Genomic DNA, 22,243 nt, shown 5'->3' with positions numbered 1-22,243 from the left:
TTAGAGTTATAATAGCACTACAGAAAAAGTACAAATGCAAAAAAAATTAAGAATTAAAAATTGTCACATAATAAATTATATAATCTGTTCTGCTCAAAAAAGATATTTCTCTTTTCATCCATATGTAAAGGGGTTTAGAGGTCCACAAAAGAAAGGGAAATGTGCCAGTGTAAATGAACCCGGATTTTTGAAAGAATTTGGGCAAGACAGGACCTCTTAGCAGAGTTATCTTTCAGGCTTAAATTTGGTCCTTCTATCTCTGTCCAAATTCTCCATGTATTTCTTCAAATCTTGTCATTAATAGCTTAAGTCCAAAATGAAAGGGATTAACAACTGCATGGATTCCACTTACTAGTAAACATTCTCTTCTGTAATGTGATATCAATTCTTCATCATGTCCTCGGTATGGACCCTTGGACAAGAGCTCCTTGTTATTCTGATAAGCACAGATAAGATACTGTATGGCTTCTATGTAACTTAAAATTAAAAGGAGAAGATATTATCAGTGTTTCCATATACATAACAGTACAATGCAAAGTCAAAATTTTGACATTCTGTGTCAGTTAAAAAGCATTAGTATAAATACAAATTGGTAGCTTCTGTCTTAAGTTTTTCTTCCCCAGAACATCGGGATTGAATTCTCAAGACAAGTAACTGCTAATAGCAAGAATGTAAAAAGCAGCTAGAAATTCAGTTTCTATAAAGAGGAAGAATAAATGAAGAAAGAAATATTAATTTTTGTGTCTATTCTCCAAATGTCCTACTTTTTTCAACCTTCATTACTGAACAAGAAAGAATGAATCTCATAGGAAAGGCAAGCATAACTTATTCAATTAATGATCGATTTTTTTTTTTTAAAGAAGCACTAAATTACTCCAAGTCTTCTAATCAAGGAAATTTAAAAAAATTTGGAAGAATTTTGGAAAACTATTCATTGGGGGTAAAATGAAAAGGAAATAATGGCTTTTGAAAGGAAGAATAATGTATGTACTGGAGAAAACAGACTTTTGATGAGAGATCTGAGTTTAAATAATACCTTCAAAACTTAAATAGCTGTGTGGCCATAATATAGAGTATGTTTCAATGTATATTTTTGTGCCCCTTCTAAACATAATCAAACGTTTTTGAACTGCGAGAAGAATACTGATGGAATTATTTGATAACAGTGAAATTATATTCAGATTTCATTATAACTTTGATAATGTTAATACTGGGGAAAACTAATCAAAACAGAATTTTTATTTTTTGTAACTAATGCAATCAATGCACATACTAGAAAATAGAATATTTTCATAAATATTGCATTAAAAGGTTTCAGATATAAATGAGATTAGTACTATGTCATTCCAGTTAAATGTAATTAGGGACATATTAATTATTTCTCAGTAATTTTAGAAAAACAGGATATGTCAAGAAATTTGTATATTACTTCTAGCCTTCCCTTTCACTAACCTTTTCTGTTCCTCAAATCATCTACAAAGCAGAAATAATACCCATTCTATATATTTTAACTCATTCCTAGGATAAAATCATAGATATGAAAGTACACTGAAGAAATTAGAAGCTAACCATAGCTCAGAATTCAGGAATCCTGGAAGAAAGCATTTGTTGTTCATGCTTGTTTCAGAACTGATTACAATCAATCAAGAAACATTTGTTAAGTACCTATTATGTCTTAGGCACTATGTTATGTACTGAATAAACAAAGACAATGACAAAAAAATTGCCACAATCATGGAGCTTACACTCTAATGAGGAAGAAAAGATATACATATATAGACATGTGCAAAACACAAACAAAAGAGATCAAGATAAATTTTGGGAGGAAAGTATCAAGCAGAAGATGGTGACTGAACTAAAGCTTAAGGGAAGTCAGGGATTGCAAGAGGTAGATGTGGGTAGATCAGCAAGAAGCTGATGACAGACAAATGAAAAGGCACAGAGATAGGAGACAGAAGGTCATGTGTGAAAAGCAAAATTAAATTAAAAGTGTGTTATAGAAGGAATATAATGTGTAATATGGCTGGAAAGGTATGAGATCAGGTAGTAAAGAGTTTTAAGTGCCAAACAGAAAAGCTTTATATTTGGTCTTGGAGGTAGCAAGAAACCATTAGTGTTCACTGAATACTCTGAATAGGGCGGTGATATTACAGACCTTCTTTAAGGAGGGGGAAAAAATAACTTGGGCAGTAGGGAGAGACTACAGAAAGGAAGTCAATTAGAAAGCTATTGTAATAAAACATATGAAAACGGGGAGAGCTATGAACAGAGGTAGTACATACACGGGAAAAGATAATATATTTGAGACACATAAAAGTGGAAAAAGACAAAATTTGCAAAGGACTGGATATATGGATGTGAGAGTCAGGAAGTTGACACAGAAAAGAAATGGAATGGTAGTGTCCTTAATGAAGTTTAAGAAAAAGGGTAGGTTTTGAGAAAAAGAAAATGGACGTATTTAAATTCATTGAATTAACACTAACAAGATGGACAGTTTTGTACACTTCACTTACTTGTTTTTTTTTTTTTTAAATAGCCTTTTATTTACAGGATATATGCATAGGTAACTTTACAGCATTAACAATTGCCAAACCTCTTGTTCCAATTTTTCACCTCTTACCCCCCCACCCCCTCCCCTAGATGGTAGGATGACCAGTACACTTCACTTACTTGTAATTTTCATTGATATGGGTAATTCTTTATATTGATACATACTGCAAAACCTTCTATGACTTAAAATATAAGACTCTCAGAAGTAAAGAAAAGATGATGATTTTTTTTTTACAACTGTAAATCTGGTAATTTAGTGTGGTTTGGTCCTGAAATGATACACTCTCTGTCTCTGAGACTATAAAAATATCAAAGTAGGACTTTGATTGATATAAAACTATTCTAGTGATGAAAATAGAATTTTGTTTTCATCATTTCATTTGATCAAAATGAATTCTGTTCTGTTCCACAATTTTTATTTGGAATTTGAGTTATGATACATATTAAAGATAACATATTGTAAATATAACTTATTTTTTTAGCTACAAGACAGGACAGATATCTCATCTCTCTTCCAACTCCGAAACTTTGGACTTCTTTGCTTTTGTTCTTTTGGAAGTATGCAATAAAGTCAATTATCTTTAAAATCATGAAACCAGAATAAAAATGGTACCACTGCCCTCTAGAGGACATAATCCAAAAGTGTTCAAAAAGCAATGTTTTGGTAGTCATAATAAAATTAAGTTTCTTAAGGAATTTCAAAGTAAGAAGAGACTTCAGTGGCTAGCTCCAAATGCAAAATAACAAAAATATTTCACAAAGGAATAAACGTATATGTAAATACCATATGTAAATATAAATTTTGTATGTGCTTAGTACACAGTATAATTGGAACCATATCTTTAAAGAGATTCTGCTGGAATAATTTACTATTGCACTTAGCTGACCCTGTGTTTTCACTTTATGCCAGGAAAATGTAAACTCTGCTATAATTTACCAATCTTGAAAAACTAGTGTTGATGACAATTATGGTTCTGCTATCTGATGATCAACCTAGGTTAAGTCTGAATAAGTTCATGATTAGAAAATTAACCAAAGGGAAGGAATATTTTGGTTACAGCTACCTACAATATGTCCATGAGTATAAAATGACATTCATTGCAGTGTAACACTCCCTTATCCCCCATTTCCAGGTATAGTGGTGAGAAAGAGGATAAAAGTGTTCTTAAATCTATAAATCTGAGTTTAGTTAATTTCATTATTTATAGCAATAGTATTTTTAAAAATATGTATATTACTGGGATTTAATCAATACTTTCTATTATCTGTAGTTCACTTAAAAATAACCTTAAATTAATTGACAAGCTGTATATCTTATTAGGCTAGTTATGGTGTAGCAACATTCCAATGATTATATCTTTCATATTATCAGAAGAACTAAAATAATTAGTGTCTAGGGCAAATATAAATTCAGATTGGCCACAGAAGAAGTTCATTACAAAGGAAGCCAGATAATATGAAATGCAGCATATCCTGGTTCTGCTGAAATTATTTCCTACTATTTCTCTAAAACTCTTTGCTCACTTAAAACCTGTCTGTTCCTTTTCCTTTTTATGTTTCATAGCAGGAGTAGAAGAGAATACACTGAAGTTATCTAAAGAAAATAGAGAAAGAGTCATACTGGCAGATGTAATGAAAATACAAAATAATTTTAAAAATACATACCTTTTCATAGAAATGAAAAATGCATATAAAGTTAAATAATTTGTATGTATATCTTTGTATGTTCTCCATAATATCAAAATATCTTTTTTTTTTCCTTACCTCTTTTTTTGAAAATGTTCTAAGCCTATCATGAGATACATTGTTGTATCCCTGAAGCTCCTGTAATCCTGGTGCCACTTCTGTAGGGGGAAAAAAATTGTATTTAAAATAGCTAATAAAAGAAGTTATTAAAAATACACTATGCATTTTTCCTGATAAACATCTTTCTAAATAAACATGACTAACTGGCCTTTCTATACCATTTAGTAAGGAAAGAAATAAGATTTAAAGAATAATTTCTCTGTAAAATTTCTGTGATAAAACTTATTAAATGGTGATAAAGAATTAAGTAAAATATATGACAGAAATGTAAAGTTAGATATTAATTTTAATTTTCTTCCATGATAAATATGGAATCATATTTTGAAGCTTGATCTAATTTTTATATCTAAATGGCAAAGATTTTAATATATGTAATGTAAGAATTGAAAACAAATGCCATGATCATCATTTCTCAGAGCCTTGGACATATTACCTACTCTCATTGTTCACATATATAGAACTGAGATTAGAAAGAACTTGAGACACCAGTTAGTCATCCCCATCCTAGAGTGATTCCAGTGACTCACTCAAGTTCACATAATAGCAAAGAGCAAAGCTAAGATTCCAACTTATGTTCTCTGCCTTCAAATCCAGAACTTTTTCTCCAATTTTTTTATATTATAGATTTCCAAGCTTCCCTTTGAAGTCACCACATCAAAAAAAAAAAAAAAATGGCCAGTAAAATGAGGAGGTGTACAAGAGAGCTGCACTTTGGGAAGATCAATTTGACAACTGAGTGACAGATGGATTGAAATGGAGAGAGATTTGGGGCAGTACAACCAACCAGCAGGCTATTACATAGTCTAAATGTGATGTGAAGGATAAGATCTAAGTCGTGACTTTGGGAGAAGGAAAGTACCCTTGACACTAACAGTGAAGTTAGGAAGAAGGGAGGTTTTTTGGGGAAAGATAATGGTCTTAGTTTTAGACCTGTTAAATTTAATATGTCTATAGGATCTCTAGTGCAAAATGTCTACAAAGCAATTGAAATCTGAAGATTGGGAGAGAGGTTAGGAATAGACAAGCAAATCTGAGAGGCTACCTTAACAGAGATTATAACTGAAAGTGTGAAAGTTAATGAGAAAACAGAGAAGTAGTCAGACACTTAGGAAACCCACAAAAGAGCAGTGATGTGAAAACCTAGAGAGAAGAGCATATTAAGAAGAAGTGATCAATAGTGCCAAAGGGTTTCAAGATTCATCTTGAATTAACCTATTATAATACTTATCTATAGAAATATTCCTTGTATGTTTTTCAAATCTTTCCCCCCTTTATTCTTGCTGTATTCCTCTAATAAAAATCTTCTTACTGTCTGTCTCAATTATCACAACAATCTGCTGACATATCCTCCTTCTATTATCTTTAAGGCAAGACTTTACTGAACTGCTACTGCTAGAGTCATATTCTATATGTGACCCCTTCAAGTTTGGCTTACTATTATCTACTGAATAAAATTCAAAATCCAGTAACGAGCAACTTGAGGCCTCCCATAATCTGGAATCTTTCTACCTTTGTTGCCTTATCATAAAATATTGTATCCTAATTACTCACTTACCCAGATAAACAATTTGTACTTTCCTGACTCCTGTCGTCCTTGATGTGTTTTCCCTTTTGATGGATACTTACAGATTTTTATTGCAAAATTTCTGGGCCTCCTCTTTTAAGTGCTCCCACATTTTATATGTAACACCTTTTTTAAATGCATTTATGTTATTATATTTTACTATAGTTATTTGAGAATAATGTTCTTTCTACACTGCATTAAATCTTTAAAACAAGAATTAAATTCTTTCTAAATTTTATATTTTCTTCAATTTTTCAAACATTTTTGTAATGTTTTAAACATTTAAAAACTTTAAATTATTTGAATTGTTTTAGCAATTGAGAGGTTATAGCTATATAAAAAGGTATTAATCTAGAAATTTTCCATCCTTAAAATGTTTTTTTCCCCTAAAGAAATCGAATAAGTAACTGGCATTTTACATACCATTTTAAAGTTTGAAGAAATATTTACATATATATATATATATATATATATATATATATATATATATTAATATTACTAAATTTGATCCTTAAAACAACTTTACAAAAAAGGTACTGTAGGCTATCATTTTTTCCACTTAAAGGTAGAAAAATTTGAGGCAGAGAGAGGTTACATGATTTGCCCTTGACTGCACAAATAGTAAAGACAGGATTTGAATGCAGGTTTTTCTGCCTTGAAGTCCAGTACCCTCTATCTACCATACTATGCTGTTAGTCAAACAGTGCTTTGATGTTTAGCTTTGGGGAAAAATTAATTTAAAACTAGGTTGCTGAAGAATCTACTGAAAAGAAGTGAAAAGGGGAGTGGCAAGACAACACACAATTTGTGAACCACACAGCTAAATCAGGAAAGATTGGTGCGACTGCTCAAAATTTCTTATAAATTTCTTGCAAAGTTATTGAATCATAAAAGTTCATATAATTTTGGTACAAACCTATCCTTCTATCTTAAATCTTCTAAAACAAAAATAAGACTGTGCTTTGCTATGAATTAGTCACAAGATAAACAGGCTTGACAAAACAATCAAAGTTTTTTATTTAAATATTATTACAAGTAAAAAAATCAAGAACAATTATAATAATCTCAAATAAAATTATATATGATTATTTTTAAGCAAAACACTTTTATGCATAAAAATAATCCTTAATGAAAAGTAAAGTTTGGATTTGTTCAAACTTTTCTAAAATTACAAATAAAATTTTATTCAATATATATGTCAGGAGACATATAAAGAGACTATAATTTCTAAAAACTGATTTTGTTGTAGATAAGGTTCAACGTATATAGACAATGTGGAAAATTGAGGCTTCCCATATTCACAACTATGTGACAATTGACTATATAATGATTCAACAATTTGGAAAATGCAGAATATTTCCAATGGGAAAAAATATTGTTAACATAGCAGAAAACACTTGAGCTCTTTTGAGCATAAAAATTTTAATTAAACATCAAATATATCAAAGTAAATTATACTGAAACTCCTGGACATAGTCTCTTCTCTGGATTTTTCTGACAATTCTTCCTGGCTTGTCTTTCAAGTTATGTTTTCTCAGTTTCCTTTGCTGGCTTATTATATTTATCATTTGGATCCCTTTCCTTAACTCTAGATGTTCCTCAGGGTTCTGTCATAAGGCCTCTTCTTTCTCTTCTCTAGTTCTCATGAGTTTCACTATCATCTCTATTAAAATGATTCTCAATTTATACATCTGGTCCCAGTATCTCGTTTGAGTTTCAGTTCCAATAGCCTAATGGACATTTAAAACAGAACAATCTGGAAGTACCTTAAACTGAAAACATAAAACTGAATTCATTTTTTTGGAGGGGTCATAAAACAAACTGCTAGTCAACATCAGTCAAGAAAGTCTATGTTTTTTTCCATATAAATTAGTAACAAGGAAAACACAACAGGAGTCAATTTAGAGGGCTAATTTTTTACTGATTTAAACTTGCTCTGAACTAAGTTAACATGCTTAGGAAAGAAATGCCATTTAACTAATATGAAAAAGTAAATGCACAGTCACTTTACAAAATATCCTACTTTTTTGACATCTTAAGGTCAAAGTAATTTGGTTTAGAAAAATATGAAAACATTTTAATAAAGCAATTTTCCTAACATTCCTTCTTTCCCCAAAGACATAAATTACCTCATATTCTTCCATATTTACTTCTTCTGGCTTTATCATTTCAAGTTTGGCTTGAGCAATTTTCATTATGTTGCGACACCTTAAAAAGAAAAGAAATTTGTTCCCAAATTGATTGTAGTACCGATAAGAATGGATTCACTTGTGTATAAGTGTAGAAAGCAGTGTTGCGATTAACTCACAGATCATGTAAATAAATCACCCCTATGTAATGAATTGCAAGAAACTTATCCAAAACATACTGAGTGAAAAGAAAGATATGCTTTTAGGTCAATAAAATAAATAAATAAAAGAAATAATAAAAATAATAAGAAAAGCTGGTATCTAAGAATACTCTAAATTTATAATATAGTTTGAATATTTATTCATTAATTTAAATCATATATTCTAATGAAATCAAATGATGTGTTCTAATTTATATATTTTGGTCGCAGTCTTCTACTAATATGCTGTAATGGATGCAAATTAGTTCAACCACACAGATGGTTATAGTAGATCTGAGTATAAATGTAAATTATTCAGTGTTAAAGAATCTGAGTTAGAAAGTCTCAGAGGCCATCTGTTCACTCCATAGCACATCTGAGTTTTGATCCATAGTGATCAGAACCAAAGTGACATTCCTATGGGAGAAAAAAGCCATTCAAATGCCTTTCCCAGTAAAAGGAATCCATTTCCTCTTAAGGTAGAACACAGATGTCAGGATGGAATTGAACCCAGAGATCATGTAGTTCAACACCTCCATTTTAAAGACAATAAATCTGAGGCACAGAGTGGTTAAGTGACCTGCTCAATGTCATTCAGAGGATTGTGACTCCATTTTCAGTAATCCAAATTACACAGTCCTTGCCTGATGTTAGGATTCTTACAAAGTGATGTTAGTTATCTAATTTTAGCATTGTGCTTAGCAGTTCTCTAGTTCAGATTTCACACCTTTAAGAGTTCACACATTAGTTCCACATTAGCATTTGAGATTCACAAGTCAGGATTCAGTATGAGATTCACAAGTTCAGTGGAGGAGATTCACAAGTCACAGCTCCCACAATCCCACTCTCAGAGAAGGGGTCAACCTTTGAATTCACACCTTTAAGAGATCATATATAAAAAGCTCTTGGAGCCTCAGCCAGGAATCAGTTGAGGAGATTGCGAAGCCAGAGACTGCAGTCAGGCAGAACTGGGGATTTGGAAGAGGAGAGGCTGAAGCTGGCAGAGGCAGAGGCAAAGGACTAGCAACAAGAGCTCTTGGAACCAAGGAAAGCTAACTGCACTATTTTGGAAGAGACAATAACAGGACTGGACTTTAATCCCTGGCTGCATCTGAGGTGATTATTGAACTGGACTGAAACTAAGGCTGCCTCCAGAAGCCCCCCAAGAAATCTGCTCACAGAGAACGATCATATTTTAGAGAAGAGAAGAACATTACAGCCTGAGGTTGCAGACACAATTCAATAGCAGAGCCAGGATTTAAATTCAAATTCTGACTTTAAATCCTGTGTTCCTTCCACTACAGAACACCACTTTTGCAGTTTATTCATTTAGCTGTTGCCTGAAGTACTGAGAAGAGACTTATTTCAAGAAGCCAAATGAGTTAATCTAGAAACCTCAGAAATTACAGAAATATAAAGTTTCCCCTCTCATCTTATAGTACAAACATTATTTTTTTCTCCCAATAAAAATCATATGAAGATTTTAGAAGAATTGGGGCACTATTCAGAGTTAACATTAATTTGCTTTCTATGCTGAAATAGAGATATCAAGAGGTAGCCTAGGGATGCCAAGAAGTGGAGCTGAGAAGACTGGGATTTCAATCTATGCAAAAGTAGCAGCCCATTCTACTTTGGGACAAGTACAATTTTGTTTGCAATTTTTTCTTTATATCAAGTTTGAATCTATTCAAAATTTCCTTTTTTCTCTCTTGCCTTTATCAGGTTATTCTCCTTCCTCCCCTACATTTCCCCCTCTAAGTCAAGTAGATAACTTCCCCTTCTTCTCTTTCCCTTTAACTACTTCAGTTAATTAATTTTTTTTCCTAGTTTCATTTCTGTGCCATTTTCCACAAAGAATTTCTCTCACTTTCTTTTTTTATTACTCCCTTCTTTCTGGCTACTCCATACCCTCCAAATTTTCTAGTTTCTCTCTTTCTTCTGATTTCCTCATACAAAATTTACAAGGTACTAGGCTAACTTCAACAGGTACTTTCTGGGACTGTTTTGTAATAATAATACCTTATAGTAACAATTATCTTGTAGTAATAATAATGATATAACATTTATTTAGTGCATATTATGTGACAGTTATTACTATGTACTGAGTGCTTTATAAATATTATCTCATTTGATCTTTACAAATACTCAAGGAAATAGATGCTACCATTATCCCTGTTTTACAGATGGGAAAGTAGGACAGAGGTTAAATGATTTATCCAGTAATGTTCTGAAGTCAAATTTGAATTCTGGTGTTCCTTTCTTCCTAGCAGTTAAGTGGCCTGGCCTGGAGTCAGGAAGGCATCTTCTTGAGTTCAAATCTGGCCTTAGGCACTTATTAATTGTGTGACCCTGGATAAGTTACTTAATCCTGCCTAAATTCCTTATCTGTGTAAAATGAGTTGGAGAAGGAACTGGCAAACCACTCCAGTATCTCTGGTATGAAAACGCCATAAAAACCCCATGAAGACATGAAGAGTTGGCCATGACTGAAAAGGTTTCCCTACTTTAGAGCCAGGGCTCTGTACTACAGCACCTAGTGCTTCATTTCCAGAATAAAATCAATTACTGTAGCTATCAGAGGTGCCACTGAAAGGTAAGGTCAGGGTCCTTTCTTCAATCATTTTCCTGATCATGTAGCCCAAGAACTATATGACACATAAAAAGGGTGAAAGAGATAATAATTAATTAATAAAAGGATAGTCATTTGGACATATCTCTTAGAGTAAAAATCTCTCATGGAACCCACTCAATGCTTATGTCTTGATCAAAGAGACTTATCTATATTCATATCATCCACCTGACAAAAAGGAGAACCCACATTTTCCCAGACCAGTCCGAGTAAAACACAATGGGCTTAGGGCTTCCCCATCTGGGTAGGATCTGAACAAGATCTAGGAGAAAGTTAACCCAAACTCATTATCAGATTCTGGCTTGGTCTAGTAGTAGTAAACCTTTGTTTACTATTATGGTAATTGTATAATATTGTAGTTTACTACTGTTGTAATAAGGTTTCAGAAAGAGATAAATCCTGTGTGCCCTCAATATTAACAATTAGTTATTTATTATCAGTAGATGTTTGATGTATGTCTATATAATATATATTACCTACCCAAACTCACGGTGAAAAGGGACTGTGAGTATAAAAAGTTTAAGAAGCCCTGCCATAAACAATAACAACAACATTGATTTACCTGCAGGCAAGTCACCAGGCTTATCTGCTTCTTTGCTGATACCTCTATACCAGATTTCTACCTTTAACTAATTCTTTGTGTACATTTAGAAAGAAGTTTCTTACTGGTCTCTGTTGTCCTTAGCAGCTGCATTTATTCATTCCTCCTTGCATTTATATTGTTTTAAGTTATTTAATAAGCAAATAATCTCTTTGGCTCTGGTGCTCTTTATAAAACCATCTATATTTTTTCCTGTATGGTAAAAGTTCAGATTTTCTGGGTAGGTCACCCTGGGCTGCATCCTGAGCTCCACTGCTGTCCTGAAAACATTATTCCATCCCTTCCTATGTTTTCTAGTTGGTAAAAAAATCATCTTATATTATTTGAATTTCCTTTCCTTCAGTCTTCTTAGACTCAGACACCCATTTCACATGCAGTCCAAGAGATGAAAGTTTCTGTGCTTCTGCTAAAGCTCTAGCCAAACTCAGCTAGCCCCAGGGGTCTCCATTGATATTTCTATAAAGCTAGCCTGGAGCTGTTTGCACTTCAGGCAGGTTAATCACATTCTGGGGTCTTTCTTTAGATATTCTGGGATTGTACTAGGAGCACCCCTGTTCTGCCCCAAGTCTTCTTGAGTTTTTACCAGTCTATGTTCAACCTGAGGTGCAAATTTGTTCTGTTTGTGGGGAAATTTGGAGAGTGTGAAATTTACTGACCTACTCCTCTATCTTCCCAGAATCCTCTCCCCTTCACTTCTATGTATTTGCATTCCCAATATGTTATTTCTTGTTTCTTTGATGAGATTTGCCTGCAGATTCCAGCCTATTTGTTCATTATTTTTGCTGTACAGGCCATAAATTCTATTCTCATAATTCTTATTTCTCTTTTGAATGACTTAGAAATAGTATTGCAGTTCCATATTGCTCTCAAATTCCACATTATCCTCTTTTCATTAACTGTAGGATCATTTTTCTTAGTTTTGTAGTACTTATGTATGCATAGATGCATAAATTTGTTTACTAGATCTGGAAGCTAGATTTCCTTCTGTTGTTAATTTTTCTTGCTGATTTATCTGTGTGTATGCAAAGTCTTTGTTTTCTTCATCCTGAAGTATTTCATAACTTTAGTCTATTTCCCTTATTTTCTCTGCTGCTCACTTTCTGACTCTGTCCCCTCTCAATATGGGTTTCTTTGGAGGCTGCGTCTCATATTGTCCCAGGCGATTCATTGTTCATCAGCGTAGGTGTGTCCATTCCAAGTGAGTTTTTGAAGAGAACTGGCTTTAGCTGGATACTACATTCTTTTTCTCAGGCTTAGTAAACTACCATTGCATCTCGTACCTCCTGCCCCCAACACCCATGGAATCTTGTGGTATGCTCTCTTGCTTCCTTTATTCCTTTTTTTTTTTTTTTTTTTTGCTGAGGCAACTGGGGTTAAGTGACTTGCCCAGGGTCACACAGCTAGGAAATGTTAAGTGTTTGAGGGTCACATTTGAACTCAGGTCTTCCTGACTTCAGGGCTGGATGCCCTCCTAGATGCCCTCTATCTCTTTAATTCTCTGATCTGGTACCAACAATTCAGAACTTTGGAATACTGAAGCTAAAGGGCTATACATGGCATCAGCAATATCCATGTTACATTGATATCATCCTGGCAGACTTTTTCTCCTAAATGAACCTCTTTTGGATTCTTAAAACACCTTAACTATGGCATATCATTTCTGTTTTGGAGAGGTTTGAGAGGTTATAAGGATCAGAGAAAATCCTAGCCCTTCCTCTTGTTGGTCATAGGATCTAGAAGTAACTACTGTCTTAAAAAAAAAAAAAAAAACATGTACCCTTATACTATCCTGGAATACTTCTATTTTTCTAAGTCTTTCAGAGAAAACTGACATTGGATTAATCATCTCATTCCCCAGTTTGTTTTTTTTATGCTGGGATGTAGTCCTTCTAGACCAAGTGACTCAAATTGATCAATTGTGTTCTTTATGTCCTTATGTATCTTTTGGGGGAGGGGGTTAATATTTATAGTAATAATTTTTTGCTGTTATTCTACCTTTTTCATTCATGGCAGAGAAAACAAGTTTTTTTTTTCTTTCTTTCATCCAGTATCATTTACCTGTCCCTCATTCTCTAAATTATGAATGGTCCTATTTTTTATTTGAAACTTTTCTTTTTCCCAATATTTGAGGGGTAGTGAGGATACATGATTTCATTAGTATATGGAAACTTCCTCAACTGATGCCTACTAGCAACTTGTTTGCAATTACTTAAAGTCATAGATAATTGACAGGGACACAAAAAATATTTATAAACTTTTCCATGGTCACAAGGCATGTGAGAGATATTACTTAAACAACCACTTTGCCACATTTTCATCTTGGCAAAAACCAAAAAATCCCCCTTTTTTTGACCTTAGCATTGTTACTAGATGTAACCTTTTCTGAGATTTAGCCCTACTGTACTCTTAATGGAATTCTTACACAATTTTGGCATGTTTTTGTATTCATCCAAAGTTACGTGCCCTTGTTCTGATGGTATGTATTTTTTAAAAATCTAAGTCCATCAAAGAACTTTCTCCTATTAAATGAGATTTCATTTTATTGGTTGTTACTCTGATCAATCTTCTAGCTTTATAATATGGACTTCTTCCTTTAGATTTATAAATTTTGACATAAGAATATATTTTCAAGTGAGATATAATTGTCTATGCAGTGGTCTTGAGGCTGACCTTATTTCAAGTCCAGCCTTTAAAGCATACTTTGTATTAAAGAAGTGATTTAACTGCTCCATCAGTCTGGCAATTCTCTTACATTATAAGTTACAAACACTTGCCAGTCAGTTCATTGGGAATTTCCAATATTAGTAAAATCACAGGTGTGTAAACACACTCACACACCCACACATCCACACGATGGAATAATGTTAAACATGAAAAAATATATATTGAAAACTATATATATTTATGATGTTGAGATATATGTATATGTTTGTGTGTGTGTATTTCTAAATACTTAGTATATTGTATGATTCTATTGTTAAACTCTTTTTCTTTTAAACATGATTTCTTACCCTTCACCTTCTTTCACATGAGCTCATGTCATTTTTCTTATGAAATCATAGTTACAAACCTGTGTTGACATCTCAAGCACATTTTTCTTTTTCTCCATACTCTGTATTTTTATATAGGCATCTGCCAGACCATAAGTATCTTTTTTTCTGCTCCTTAAGCTCTACTAATTATTATGCATGTCTTCTTCTGTAATATTTTTTTACCTCTCAGCTTAAATAAATTCTGCCTGATCAGAGTAACAACCAAACACAGTTCTCACAAGCTGGATCTGTTTCTGGCCAAGTAACTGCCATTTTGATGAAATGAAATGAAACCTCATTTAATAGCAGAAAGCTTTCTAATAAACTTATATTTTTAAAAAAGTCTATATACCAAATAGAGAACACAAAACTGACCTAAAAGATAAGACACAGTTGAAATGAGGGACTTCAATTTGCTAATATTTGCTCAAGATCCTAAAATACTATGAAATTCTATAATTCCAGTAGTTTCTCTGTATGGCTAAAGCAAGAAATGTTGAAGAAGGCTCAAAAAAAAACAAAAACAAAAACAAAAACAAAAAAAAACAGAAGAGGAAACTTGTTCACCCTTATTATTATTATTAGATTAGACCTGCAGCAACTGGTCCAACCTACTATTCTTGCTGGTGAGGAGTCCTGAGTATTAATTAGCCACCATTTTTCACAGAAGTTTTTCATCACTTCAGTAGCATGAATCAGCAATAGGCCCTAAGTCCAGAATTTTTCCTCCCTTCTCCCAATTTCCACTACTGCTAGACACAGAGAAGCATCTTCTAAAGGACAACCAGACTTTAATGACTTGCATAAAGTGATAAAGCAGCATGATGCTTTACCTATTGTCCTTCAGAGTACTAGCAGGGCATCTAATTTTATCCAGGAATCCAGTGTTCTATTCTATGTCCATGTTCTTTATTTACCCCTTAGTTTAGCAAAATTAGTATCTCTCCTCAATATAAAGTATTTCAAAACTTCAAAATTCTGCATTTAAGACAATTCCCAAATTAAAGCAATGAGAATAACTGCTATTCTGGGTCTAATTCTGATCAATAAAAAATATTATAACTAAATGATCAGATGTCCTTTCAACTAATTTTAAAAGTGTAAACAGAACTGTTAGATACAGTAAATAAATCAGATCTTTTTGTTATTTGAGAATTGAATTTATCCATGCTTAACTTTCTCCCATTATTTTGGTCAATGAAAGTTGGATTGAATTATTTTAAGTAAAAAAATTTAAAAAGATGATTAGAAAACCTAAAAATCAACAAGGCTTTTTGAAGTAGATACCTTTAAAACCACACCAAATTATTAATAATACTAGAAAATTAGAAAACATTAAATTAATATTTAATTTTCTAATTACCTTTCATCAAAACTCAAATTGCGATTTCCAAACTGTTCCAATAATGTCCTCTCAATTATTTTCTTTGGTGATTGATTCTGGATAAAATAGACAACTGCATGATGCAATCGATAGTCTGTTTCTGGTGGAGTATCTTCTTGAGCCAGCTTTACTAATCTTGCATACTCTAATTTGATTGCCTAAAAAAAATAAAGAAAATTCCAATTATTGAAGCTAAATCAAAATTTTCAATATATTAAAAACAACAATCCTGACACATCTTGAGTAAACATATACATTCCATTAATTACTCTTTATTCTATCCATCTAAAATTTATCATGTATTTTTTTAATCTACCTTTTTCTTAGTGTTTAATGGAGTGCTTTATCTCTAGTGACATTAATTCAATAATGATCTATATTCTCTAGGTTTAAATATTTCCTATGTAAATAACAATCAGAATAAAGGATTGACATATAACAATATCTAATTTATAATGATAAAAGGATCATTCTTTCTTCACATCTAAGTTTGAACTTCATCATTTCTGATATTTTTAACAGGTTATTTATGACCACATAAGACATTTTCTGAAAAAGTTTACTCTGGGTTAATATGAAAAGTATGTGTTTAAATCTCTGTCAACTCATTAACAAACAATATTAGGAAAGGAAAACCTAATTGATAGACTCATCCTTTTATAAAAATGCTAGAAAAAATGAGTCTGAACTATATTATGTAATTTTTTTTTGAAAAATTCCTATTAAAACATCCCAGGTTATTTTACATTTTAAAAATAAGTTAAATTGTTTCTTCATAACTTAACTATGAGTACTGACATATCAGAACAATCAGAGTTAGAAATCTAGGTATCTTTAAAATTAATAAAGGATTATATAAACTTCATTATGTCTACTTATTTATACAAAAATATTCTTTTCAGCATGGTTGGACTATTTCAGAGTTGAATAACTGGTTAGTTGCATAAAGTGATAAAGCAGCATGATGCTTTAGCTCTTATTTCACTTCTTTCCTTCAAATTCTGGGGCCTTCTGACCCTGGAATATCCATGCTTCCAACATGCCAGCCCCCTTCTCCCATTCATCCTATGGTATCCATTTTGAAGAGAGGTAGAGTAGCCAGTCTTCATTTCTCTCCCAATCTTGCCTTTGACTTTCCAGATCACAATACTTTTCCCCCTTCCCCATCTCTTCTTTTTTAGATGTCTTTTATGTATTATCTTCTCCTAGAATGTAGATTCCGTGAGAGCAGAGACTTTCTTTTTTATATATTACAGTGTTTAGCACTATGCCTGGAACATTGTAAAGCATAAACAAACATTTGTTGCTTTCTTTTGCCTAAACCAAAGTCTGACATCCAAAATCTAGACAAAATTTACACAAATTCATAAAAGGAGGACCTAATTCCTACTAGACAAAAGGACAAAGCATTGAATAAAGTTGTTTTAGTTTTTTAAAGGAATACAATCTAATAATAATTATCTGAAAAACTGTTTAAAAGCATTAACAATCAAAGAAGTGAAAATTACTCCATAAAAGCAACTCTCATATTTCATCTTTTTCATAATAATACAATCAGCAAGGACGACATAGTAGACTGGAAAGCACTGCCCTTAAAAGTAGAGTGTTTGGGTTCAAATGCATATTCCATCACTTATTGCTGGCATCAACGTGGGCAAATCCCTGAACCTCTTGGAGCTTTAGTCTTATCTATTAATGAAACTGCTGTATGAGATGACTCCAAGGTTCCCTGTTCCAGTTCTAAATCTATGAGCCTGTCATCTAAATTTAAAAATGGAAAAAAAATTTCAGTCCTGGAGATAAGACTTTGATTGACTTGTGGAGTGAGATGGAGGAGAATAACTATTTGTTTTGAAGTGCATATCAGTCCAGAAAGTTAACAAGATATTAGACCTTATTAAGAGGAATAAAGAAGTAAAAATCCTATTATATGTAGTTTACTGGAATATCCAGTTCTGAGACTGTCATTTTATAAATTCATTGAATAAGCCAGTTAGAGAAAGCAATAAGACTTTGGATATGTCTTTAGTTCATGCTACATTTGTATTGACTGAAGTAAATAAGGATGCTTAATCTGAAGAAGAGATGATCTGAGGGTTTGGGAGAGCAGGGTATTACGGTAAACAATGACACAATAATAGAAAATAGGCAAGGAGGAGGTAGGGATTTTCTAGCATTAAGAGAAAATAATATCAGCTGACTTTGTCTCTCATCTTTTAGGTCTTTTGGTGACAGAAGCAGTCTTGAGACAGAAAAATCAGGAAAAGTATTGAGCCAGCAAAAATATTAAATCATTCACTTGAGAAGGGAAATAACTAATAGTCAGGTTCCCCAGTTCTATCCAATCAAGTAACATGGAATAATAACTCATGATCAGAAAACAAGATACTTGTTTGGGGTGTGTATAAACAGATTCCTAGTAAGGATTGGTGCCCAAAGTTCTAGTTCCAAATCAGGTATTGAAAGCAAGAGTGCCAAAAATGGAAGCTTTTTTTCCCTTGTAAATATTTCACTTTTTCCAAATACATGTAAAGATAATTTTCAACATTCATTTTATGAATCTCCCTTCCCTAAGATGGCAAACAATCTGATACAGATTATATATGTATAATGATGGAAATACTTTTTCCATAGTAGCCACATTGTAAAAGCAGCAGCAATACAAAAGAAAAAAGCCACACAAAACCCCCAAAAATAAAAAAGTGAAAATAATATGCATTCAAACTCCATAGTTCTATATTTGGACATGGATAGCATTTTGAGTCTTGTGTCTTCTGGAATTGATCTTGTATTACTGAGAACAGATAAATCAATCATAGTTGATCATCACACAGTGTTACTATTATCATGTATAATGTTATCCTGGTTCTGCTCTTTTCACTAAGCAGCAATTCATGAAAGCCCTTGCAAGTTTTTCTGAAATCTACCTGTTCTTATAGCACAATAGTAATTATTGTATTCATATACCACAATTTGTTTAGCTATTCCCCAAATAATAGGCATTCACTCAATTTCTAATTCTTTGCCACCACAAAAAAAGAGCTGCTATAAATATTTTTGTACAAGGAATTCCCCTCCCCCCCTTTTTAAAAATGATTTCTTTGGGATAAAGACTTAATAGTGAGATTGACTCCGGGTCAAAGAGTAAGTGAAATTTGATTGCCCTTTGGGCACATAGTTCCAAATTGCTCTCCAGAGTGATTACATCATCAACAATGCAATCCCAATTTTCCCACATCTTCTCCAACATTTATAATTTTCCTTTTTGGGGGGTCATATTAGCTAATTTGATATGCATGAGTCATGGGTACTTTAAAAGTTTTTTTTTTGTTTTAAATATGCATTTCTCTAAACAATAGTGAGTTAGAGCAATTTTCAATTTGTCTATAGATAACTTTAATTTCTTCATCTGAAAACGTCCTATTTATATTTTTTGACAATTCATTAATTGGGGGAATGACTTGTATTCTTCTAAATTTGACTTAGTTGTCTACATATTTGAGAAAGGAAACCTTTACAAGAAACACTTGCTGTAAAAATTATTTCCCAGCTTTCTGCTTTACTTCTAATCTTGGTTGTTAGTTTTGTTTGTACAAACCCTTTTAAATTTAATATAATCAAAATTATCCATTTTACCTTCCATAATGTATTCTATCTCTTGTTTGATCATAAATTATTCCCTTCTCCATAGATCTGACAAGTAGACTATTCCTTGTTTTCCTAATTTGCATATGCTATCATACTTTATGTCTAAATCACATATCCATTTTGTCCACATCTTGGAAAACTGTGAAATGTTGGGCTATGCCTAGTTTCTGTCGTACTATTTTCCATTTTTCCCAGGTGTTTTTTGTCAGAGTGAGTTATCCTAGAAGCTGGAATCTTTGGATTTATCAAACAGTAAATTACTACAATCCTTGACTACTGTGTTTTGTGTACATAATATATTTCACTGATCCAATCTATTCCTTAGCCAGAACCAAATAGTTTTGATGACTGACATTTTAAAATACAATTTTAGGTCAGATATAGCTAGCCCACATTGCTTTGCATTTTTCCATTAAATCCTATATTCTTTTGTTCTTCCAGATGAATTTCATATTATTTTTCCTAAGCCTATAAAATAATTTTTGGTAATTTGATTGTTATAGTACTGAATAAGTAAACTGATTGAGTTAAAATTGTCATTTCTATTATATTAGTTTGGGCTACCCATGAGCAATTGATATTTTTCCAATTGTCTGGATCTGATATTATTTGTGTGAAGTGTTTTATGATTGTGTTCTTATAGTTCGTAAGTTTGTTTTGGCAAATAAACTCCCAAATATTTTATATTTTCTATATTTATTGTAAATTGAATTTATCTTTCTCACTCTTGATTCTAGACTTTAGTTGATAATATATAGAAATGCTGATGACTTATGTGGGTATATTTTATATCCTGTGACTCTGCTCATTTTTAATTAATTTAAGAAGATTTTGATTGATTCTGTAGAACTCTTTAGGTATATCATCATATCATATTTTCAAAGAGTGAGTTTCGTCTCCTTGCAAATTATAAAATATTCAATTTCTTTTACTTCCCTTATTGCTAAAGTTGAAATCTAGTCCACTACTGAATAACAGTGGTAATAACAGACATTCTTGTTTCACCCCTGATCTTATTTGGAATGCTTCTAGTTTATCCCCACTATAGATCATGCTTGCTGATGATTTTAGATATAATAAATAATATATAATAATAATATAATAAATAATAAAATTATTGTTTTAAGTAATGTTCCCTTTATTCCTTTGGTGTCTAGTGTTTTAAATAGGAATGTGTGCTGTATTTTGTTAAAGAGTCCTTTCTGCTAGTTGTTGTTATAGTCAATATTATGCTAATACTTTATCTAATATTGAATCAGCCTTATAGTTCTACAAATAGCTCCACCTGGTCACCATGTCTTATCCTGGTGATAAATTGCTGTTAATTTTGCTAGTATTTTATTTAAAATCTTTGCATCAATTTTTTTTTTTTTATTAAAGATGATCTATAATTTTCTTTCACTGTTTTGGCTCTTCCTAGTTTAGATATCAGATATTTGGTAAAACTCCTTCTTTGTCTATTAAAGAAACATTTATAGCATATTAGAATTAATTGTTCTTTAAATGTTTGGTAGAATTCACTTGGCAAATCCATCTCGCCTTGTGATTTTTTTCTTAGGGAGTTCATTGATGGTTTGTTAAATTTTTTTCTAAAACAAAGTTAAGTATTTTATTTCTTCCTCTATTAAGCTGTGCATCATGATCTGAAAAAGATGCACTCAATATTTCAGCCTTTCTGCATTTGATTGTGAGGTTTTTTATGCTCTACTACATGGTCAATTTTTGAGTAGGTGCTATGTACCACTGAGAAAAAGGTATACTCCTTTCCATCCCTATTCACTTTTCTCCAGAGCTCTATCATATATAATTTTAAAAAAGAATTCTACTCACCTCTTGAACTTTTTTTTCCTTGTTTTATTTTGGGGTTAGGTCTATTCAATTCTGAGAGAGGAGATTGAAGATTCCCCACTAGTATAGTTTTACTATCTATTTCTTCTTGTAACTCATTTAACTTCTCTAAAACTTTGGATAATATACCACTGTTTGTGTGTATGTGTAACACATGCATACACACACACACATATATATATACACATGCAAATACATGTACATACACACATATACATATAAAACATATCTTTTTGTCTCTTTTAATTAGATCTATTTTTGCTTTTGCCTGAGATCAGGATTACTATCCCTGCTTCAGCTGAAGCATTATATAGGCTGCTCTAGCCTTTTACCTCTACACTGTATGGATCTTCAAAAGTGTTTCTTATAAACAATACATTGTAAAGTATTTTTAATTCACTCTGCTATCTGCTTCTGTTTGATAAGGATTCTGTTTTACAGGAGTTCATCCTAGTCATATTCTCACAATTATGATTTCTAATTGTTCATTTCACTCCATCCTATTTTTCCTATTTCTCTGTCTCTCTCTCACCAGTGTTTTGCTTTTGACCACTGACTCCCTCAATCTACCCTCCCTTTAATCAGTTCCTCTCCCCTTTTCTTTTCCTCTTCTCCTCCTACATTTACCTATAGGATAAGAGAGATTTTTTACCCAATTAAACGTGTATGTCTCTTCATTCTGCCTCCGTTTCTTCTTTTCCCAATACAATCTCTTTTTTCATCCCTTAATTTTTTTTGTCATCATACTGAAGTCAACTTATACCCACACCCTCTAGTGTGCTCCTTCTACCTCCCCTAATAGCAATACAATTCTTAAGAAATAAAAAGATTACACCTTCCCATGTAGGGATG

At 32.3% G+C, this 22,243-nt stretch overlaps 1 protein-coding gene across 10 annotated transcripts in view; it reads right to left on the bottom strand.

Moving 5' to 3' along the window:
- USP25 (ubiquitin specific peptidase 25) overlaps positions 1-22,243 on the bottom strand; it is a 183,872-nt gene that overhangs the window by 4,224 nt on the left and 157,405 nt on the right. For all 10 annotated transcript variants that reach the window (XM_031959168.1, XM_031959170.1, XM_031959171.1 and 7 more), the window contains 4 exons: positions 15,875-16,053; positions 8,050-8,128; positions 4,315-4,394; positions 353-476 (listed from right to left, as the gene is read on the bottom strand). In XM_031959168.1, the coding sequence (XP_031815028.1) occupies positions 353-476; positions 4,315-4,394; positions 8,050-8,128; positions 15,875-16,053 (462 nt within the window). The remainder of the gene's footprint in view (positions 1-352; positions 477-4,314; positions 4,395-8,049; positions 8,129-15,874; positions 16,054-22,243) is intronic.

This window comes from Sarcophilus harrisii, chromosome 3 (genome assembly GCF_902635505.1).
Source record: "Sarcophilus harrisii chromosome 3, mSarHar1.11, whole genome shotgun sequence".
NCBI lineage: Eukaryota > Metazoa > Chordata > Mammalia > Dasyuromorphia > Dasyuridae > Sarcophilus > Sarcophilus harrisii.
This window is presented reverse-complemented; position numbering and strand designations above follow the sequence as displayed.